This window comes from Xenopus laevis, chromosome 7L (assembly GCF_017654675.1).
Source record: "Xenopus laevis strain J_2021 chromosome 7L, Xenopus_laevis_v10.1, whole genome shotgun sequence".
In the NCBI taxonomy this organism is placed as follows: domain Eukaryota; kingdom Metazoa; phylum Chordata; class Amphibia; order Anura; family Pipidae; genus Xenopus; species Xenopus laevis.
In genome coordinates, this window is record NC_054383.1 from 79,737,294 (window position 1) to 79,745,271 (window position 7,978).

At 34.9% G+C, this 7,978-nt stretch overlaps 1 protein-coding gene across 2 annotated transcripts in view; it reads left to right on the forward strand.

Annotated features, from left to right (window-relative positions):
• The window catches only part of sorl1.L (sortilin-related receptor, L(DLR class) A repeats containing L homeolog), a 98,331-nt gene that overhangs the window by 45,957 nt on the left and 44,396 nt on the right, over positions 1 to 7,978 (forward strand). For both annotated transcript variants that reach the window (XM_018225758.2, XM_041569221.1), the window contains 9 exons: positions 1,940 to 2,062; positions 2,581 to 2,700; positions 2,809 to 2,934; positions 3,170 to 3,277; positions 4,450 to 4,581; positions 5,069 to 5,200; positions 5,466 to 5,600; positions 5,701 to 5,850; positions 6,655 to 6,804. In XM_018225758.2, the coding sequence (XP_018081247.1) occupies positions 1,940 to 2,062; positions 2,581 to 2,700; positions 2,809 to 2,934; positions 3,170 to 3,277; positions 4,450 to 4,581; positions 5,069 to 5,200; positions 5,466 to 5,600; positions 5,701 to 5,850; positions 6,655 to 6,804 (1,176 nt within the window). The remainder of the gene's footprint in view (positions 1 to 1,939; positions 2,063 to 2,580; positions 2,701 to 2,808; positions 2,935 to 3,169; positions 3,278 to 4,449; positions 4,582 to 5,068; positions 5,201 to 5,465; positions 5,601 to 5,700; positions 5,851 to 6,654; positions 6,805 to 7,978) is intronic.

Consider the following 7,978-nt stretch of genomic DNA (forward strand, 5'->3'; position numbering starts at 1 on the left):
CTCCAAGCTGCTTGCAGAAATCCTTTGATTGCCTCTGGCTGGAGTATTGTGAAATAATGTGTTGTTTTGCAGGGAAGCAGAGTGGGGTTATTTCATGTGTTTTGTTATCATTGAGGCTAACCTTGGTGAGAAACAACTGCCAAAAGAGATCTGGCATTCAATAGACGTTAAAGGGATTCTGTCATGATTGTTATGGTTTACTATTTATTTCTAAATTACACTGTTTACATTGCAAATAAGTAATTTTTTGAAAAGGAGCCAACACTTCAGGATTTTTTTTTTCTAGGGATGCACCGAAACCAGGATTTGGTTCGGCCTTTTTCTTCAAGATTCAGATTCGGCCGAATCCCTCTGCCCAGCCGAACCAAATCCTAATTTGCATATGCAAATTAGGGGCAGGGAGGGAAATTGCGTGGCTGAAGGCTTCAGAACACATGACCTAACGGCTCCTAGGAAACTGACAATATGTTTAGCCCCATGCTAAATTTCCAAATTAAATATTAAAAAAATCGGTTTACTCTTTTAAAAAAGGATTTCAGTGCAGAATTCTGCTGGAGCAGCACTATTAACTGATGCGTTTTAAAAAAAAAAAATAAAAAATGTTTTCCTGCTACAGTATCCCTTTTGTTTGCATTGCACCCTAGCCCCATCTAGGTACAAAAGAACGCCTCAGCACTCTCACCACTCAATCAGTGTCCCGGTGCTCTGCTTCGTTAGGGGTGCCACATCACCCCACAATTGTAGAAACGGTCCTTGTGACTAAAGAAGCGCCACTCGGGATCAAATTGCAAAAAGTGTATTTCGAAAAATCACATCACAATTACGACATTTCGGGCACAATGTCTGCCCTTTATCAAGCCATATTAAATGCAAAACCTCTACCTGGCTGCATTTAAAGGGAATCACAGGAAATGACATAGTAGAATTTATTCACCATTTGTTAACCCTAAAGGTAATATATAGGAGGGGTGGCACGTTTTCCAATACCATGAATTTTAATTGTTTTGAAACAGGTAATAACGTATTGCCCAAGTTAATGGCTGACCTGTGTTGTGATATACGTGACTTTACCATCTGCATGGTCTCGCCTATATAGATGAGACCACATGGACAGATCAGCACGTATATCACAAATTTGGAAATACACGTGTAATAATCCCTTAACTGCACAATATGTCCTGTCAAGGGATGAACAATTTTTTTCGCTTGTGCACAAAAGGACATTGGGTGCAGTTCAAGCAGGGATACCTGCCTTTTGACTTGACTCCCAAAAAGGTCTCTTTTTTTCTTAATCCTGAGATTGGAAGAGGTAACTGAGGATCCTATTATCCCGCCCTTACGATAAGAGACTAAAGGCATTGATTTAAATTCCTGTACTGTAGGACAGGCATTACTCAGAATATACCAATGTTTTCGTAATATCTTACTTACAGAGTCACTTTTGCAAGAAAATTGTATCATTGGGTTAACAAATGGTGAATAAATTCTATGATGTCATTTCCTGTGATTCCCTTTAAATGCAGCCAGGTAGATGTTTTGCATTTAATATGGCTTGATAAAGGCAGAAATTGGGTCCGAAACTTCTCAATTGTGATTTTTCTAAATACACTTTTTATATATTTATATATATATATATATATATATATATATATATATATATATATATATATATATATATATATATATATATATATATATATATATATATATATATATAATATATATATATATAATATATAATATATATATATATAATATATAATATATATATATATATATATATATATATATATATATATATATATATATATATATATATATATATAAAATATGAGGCACTATTTGAAGCAGACCATTAGCTCATTGAACAAAATAAGCAAGTGTGGTGATTTAGTGTTACTGCAGCACTTAATAATAAATGTTTCCTGATGTCTGCCAGCAACAACAACATGTGACCCTGAGACACTGTTCAGATGCCAAGGATCCGGAGCCTGCATCCCATTGTCCTACAAATGTGACCTTGAGGATGACTGTGGAGACAATAGTGATGAGAGTCACTGTGGTAAGAAATTTGCATGTGTAAATTCTGGGGCTATTTATTGGCCTCCAGTTGATTTATTTATTTATTTTTTTTGTTGCCCTGTTCAAGAAGGAGATCAAAAGCCTCTAATGTCCTTTTCCATATTCATGCTTAGCAGAGCAACATTAGAACACTTTTCTGTTTTCGCTCTGAAGGTATATCCCTTTGACTGTCTTTCACTGTACAGTTACTGTAACTGGCCAGCAGGTGGTGATGTTACTAAAGCATTTTACTGGAAGTTGGAGCTGAAATGGAAAAAATTATGCTAATTGCAAAAGTTCCTAGAAGAGCATCCCATGCAATTTTACATTTCATGTTTAATTGTCCTTTACTTATTTCTCAAGAATAGTCCGTGTAACCATAACGAAACATGAACTGAAGTTTACTTTAAAAAAAATGCTTTCACTTCTCAATGTAACTTTCAAAAACGGAAATTAATATAGACGTACTGAATTTTGAGTCCTCTTATTGAATATAATTTTTTTCAAACGTATTTGCAGAAGCTCATCAGTGTAAGGAAGATGAATTCAACTGTAGCTCTGGGATGTGCATCCGCTTATCTTGGGTGTGTGATGGTGACAATGATTGCAGGGATTGGTCTGATGAAGCAAACTGTACAGGTAAATATATCACATTGCTGCGCTTGTATGAAACAATGTGCAAAAGCTGTGCCCGTATTAATTATCCTATCAATGCCTTCTTTACCCTTCCTTCCTGTTTTATTCTAGCAATATCCCATACATGTGAGGCCACCAGTTTCCAATGTCATGACAGCCACTGCATTCCACAAAGATGGGTTTGTGATGGTGACACAGACTGCCAAGATGGGTCAGATGAAGATCACAACATATGTGGTAAAGAACTATGTTTTTGCTGAAAGACTTAAATAATGTTATGCCCTTTCTACCACCTTACAATCCATAGATATCCCAGGCTTATGGATTAGCATCCTAATAAATGTGAAATGAGACACATACATAAACCATAGTGCCACTGTATTGCTAGATATTTGTGCTTCCGCAGAAAGTTCTTCCTGTGTAATATTTATGGTCATTTTAAGAACACAAGAATGTTTGTTGCTTTCTATAGAAAAGAAGTGTAATGGCTTTCAGTGCCAAAATGGATCATGCATCCCTTCATCTAAGCACTGTGATGGAGTCAAGGATTGCCCAGATGGAGCAGATGAGCAGCAATGTGGTAAGTAAAAATCACTATCTGATTAAAATGAGGGTCTCTTCTAGAAAGGAAATGTCTTGTGCAGAGTTATTTCATTTCAAGTATACATGTCTTATCTGCAGTCAAAGTTCCTCTTTATGCAAACTTGTAACTTTCGTAAGAGGTTTTACAACATCTTAAAGGAGTGGTTCATCTTTAAGTTAATGTTTAGTATGTTCTAGAATGGCTTATTCTACGGAACTTTTCAATTGGCCCTCATTATTATTTTATAGTTGTTTTTAATTGTATATCTTATTCTTTTGACTGTTTCCAGCTTTCAAATGGGGTCACTGACCCATCTAAAAACAAGTGCTCTCTAAGGCTACACATGTTTAGATATTGCTACTTTTTTTTACTCATCTAACTATTCATAACTCTTATTCATATTCCAATCCCTTATTCAAATCAATGCTTGGCTAATTTGGACCCTAGCAACCAGATTGCTGAAAGTGCAAAGTGAAGAGCTGTTGAATAAAAAGCTAAATAACTCAAAAACCATAAATATCAAAAATACATTTGAGATACACATATAATTCTCAACATGATGCTAAAAGACTCAGAGGGGAATAACCCCTTTAAATTTGTAATCACCGTCACAATGCGCATTGTACATAACACATATACAGTATTCATTGAAAGTAACAAAATTATATCTGATAAATCTGAAAGCATGGTAAAAATGTAAAGGCAAATTGCCACTAGTAGTTTAGGTATATTAAGGGGGTTATTTATCAAGTCAAATTCTGGAGCTTTGGGAGGTTTTCTTATACCACGAATAAACTCACATCTCGAATGGTTTCTAAATTATGAAAAAAACTACAATAGAAAAACTCGAATCAGTGAATTTGGGGTTATCAATCCGAAAACTCAAATTAATCGAGTTTTCCTGTGGAAAAAAATTTAGAAGGCATATTTGTGGATTCAAGCTATTTCTATGTTCGGAGTATAATAAATCTTGAAAAATATCTTGAGAAATACCCTCAAAAAACTCAAATTTTTCAGGTAAAATACAACTTGACCTTTGATAAATAACCTGCTAAATATGTGTGTATTCCAGGTCTTATTGGTGTGTAATTAACATTTAAATGGGCATGTTAGCACATCCAATAAGAAATGATCTGTTTCTTTATTTACAAGATACATTTCAATTGCAGAGCCACTGTGTACTCGTTATATGGATTTTGTGTGTAAGAATAGGCAACAGTGTTTATTTCACTCCATGGTGTGCGATGGCGTCGTACAATGCCGTGATAGCTCGGATGAGGATCCACAATATGCTGGATGTTGTGAGTATTTTTACTTTTCTAAACTGCTGTCAGACAATATTTATTTGTCCTAACACTGGTACCTATCTTGCCTATTTGTAATACCAAATAGTGCAAAATAATAATATGATGACTCCACTTTTTTGGCTTAATATTGTTGCCAGTAAGAGAGCTGTTAGCATTCACTGTGCAAGGGCACCGACATCCCCTTTAATAATATTCAGCTCTAACTACTGCAAAACACTACCCATGTGTGATATACAATCTTGTGCAAACCTCACAGAATTATGAGTACAGAGGGCTGTTTCACCTTTTAACTTCAGGTTCACTTCAGGTATATATATATTATATATATAGTTATATATAGTTTAAAATACATGTCAAGTTAAACAGATTTATGAGTATTAAAAAGTGAAAAATATATTTGAACTACTTTATGATAGAGCAAATACAACTATAGTGAAACATAAATCTCCTTTTTATTTATATTTTTCACCATGAATACTAGCCCAAGCCCCTGAATTTCAAAGGACCTGTGATCCTCAGAGCTTTTTATGCCAGAATGGGGTCTGCATTAGTTTGGTCTGGAAGTGTGATGGGATGGATGATTGTGGCGATTATTCTGACGAGGCTAATTGTGGTAAGGCTAATTTCCATTGCTTTTGGCTGATTTCATGTTCATTTCAAATACCCCGGTGCAAAAGGATCAGTTGGGATAGTATTAAATATGTGCAGGGTGAACTGTAGGCAATCTTTCTAATGATACACCATACAAACTGCCATAGCACTATCTATTGAGACAGATTGTTTGTCAGACAATAACCAAATCAGCAGCTGCTTTTAAAGCATAAGTTTTATCTCCTTGCCTAAACCCCTTTATAAGTTACTGTGTTTGTTTGTTGCAGAGAACCCGACTGACACTCCAACATGTTCCCGTTATTACCAATTTCCGTGTCAAAATGGCCACTGCATACCAACAAGGTGGAAATGTGATCATGAAAATGACTGTGGAGATTGGTCAGATGAAAGAGATTGTGGGGGTAAAAAAATATAAAATATTCCTTTATAATACTCTAATAGAATACTCACTTGTCTTACTATATACCTATGTTACATTATATTATAAAATAATTGTTGCAGAAACAATTCCCCAAACAACTTCAAGACCTGCTACCTGTCCATCCAATCACTTCCGTTGCGATAATGGGGTTTGCATCTTGAACACATGGGTTTGTGATGGATACAAAGACTGCATACATGGATCTGATGAGGAAGGCTGTCCAACATCAGGTAAATTCAACACCAACACAGTTTGAATATATATTTAGATATATTTATCTCAGATTGATAACTTTTTATAATAGTGCCTTTATTTGTCAGGCAAGCAGAAGTTAGATTCACACGGAGTATAATACTATATGATGTTGGTTAAAAATTACCTCACAATATACAAATGTTTTGATGTTTTCACATCTCAATTGAGGATGAAACAACATTAAGGCAATGTTGTTTATTTTGTCAGTACCATTTTGCATTATATTGAGTGTGTTTTCTCCAATGATAGGAACAGACTATTGCAAGAATAAAATACATACATAGAATAATTTGTGTTTTCCAAGCACATAATGGTGAAGCTGAAACATTTGCCAATGGATATATAATATAGGGTCTTGAATTAGTCCAGCACTACATTACAATTTTCCATTTATGTCAATAAATAGATACCATTAAAAGGTGAGACCATTTTAAGATTGCCCAGAGAAATTTGAAGACATATGGGGGACCTGGCTGGATCTGCAAAATATTTGACTTACTTGAGTTCTACCTTGTCATTATATAATTGGTACCCTTGCCTCATTCTCTTTTCTGGCCCCCCTCTCTCTCATTTCTTCCCTCTCTTCCTTGTTATTGTAAATTATTACATTTTGGAAAATTGAAAAATAAAATATTTATAGAAAAAAAAGTGACACAGGAAGAATCTGTAATTGTACTATTTCTTCAACATGCCTATAGCTAACAGGAAAAAGTAAGGTTTAATCTGTTTATTTTTTTTTTTTGTAATCTTGACATTTTCTTGGTATTTCAATCTGTAAGCAAACAAAACAGTGGCACCCACTATTTTCCCACACGGAGGATGCACCCAATTTGAGTTTGAGTGCAAAAAATGGAAGGACTGCATACCGAACTGGAGACAATGTGACGGAAATAGGGACTGCCGGGATGGTACCGATGAGCTAAATTGCCGTAAGTAGATTTTATTGTGAATGTGGTCATTTTCCATCTCTTGCTGTTTTCCAGGCACCAATATTAATGTGGCAAGTGATGAAAATAATGTAGAGAACACTGAACATTATGCAATACACTACTGTTCTGTCTGTCCTGCAAGATATGGACACTTATAGAAAAGTATATGTTTTGCTTTCATTTAAATACCTTTTTAAAAATTCAGTGAGGAGCAATTACTTATTACACTCATACTAATTAACAAGTGGAATAATGTAACTTTTGTTCTTTTCCTTAGTCTTATAACATAACATAACATATTAGTGAGGGCACATAATAGCCTAGAATGTCACCTATCCATGTACAAGTCACTAAAACACCCTTTTCACCCTGGAAATCCAGTGGTGAGGTATTTTCCTCTACCGGGGACTCTGGTAGGATACATACTTATATATGGAACTTACAGGTTTTTTTGACCTTTGTTTTAGCCCAGTGTGTCTTTATTCTCAGAGTGCAGCTTGTTTCAATGTGGTGTTGATTTAGTTTAACTGATATCCTTACATTTTTTTATTTAGTGAGCTGTAGTTGTTTTCTATTATTGGGTGATATAACTGTTTTACTATGATAAATAGAATTGTATTGAAACAGCGTGACTTATTTTACAATTTTTCTTGTCTGCAGTAAGACAAACATGTAATTGTCTCCATTACAAAATTAGATGTACTGTGTTATTGTGTGCTAATGTGCACATATGTCCACAAATTCACTTTATTTAGGGTCTCATTTGGTGTTAATTGGTGTTATTTATGTGCTGATTTTGAAAAGGGAAAAAGATATATTATAGATGTTATTTTGGAACATAATTTGTAGCACTACCACCACCATGGTGTTGCAGTAGGCCTAAACGCTCCCCCCCACCCGTCTCTGTGTTTTGCTATGCACATAATTTACAGTTAGTCAGTTTACTCAAAAGACAATGATCTGAAATTTTGTAAACAATTTTCTCCTTTTTTCAGACAGAGCAGAAATTACAGGGAAAAGCCCAGTAAAATTGTGATGTGCATTCACTTAAATTTATAACATGAGTGACCATCAGATGTCACTCAAGAACCCTATACAGCATAGCTTGGCCCTAGTGTATAAAACCTGTTTACTTTTTTTAGAGACCTTTTTCTTTTTTTCAGGTTTAACTTTT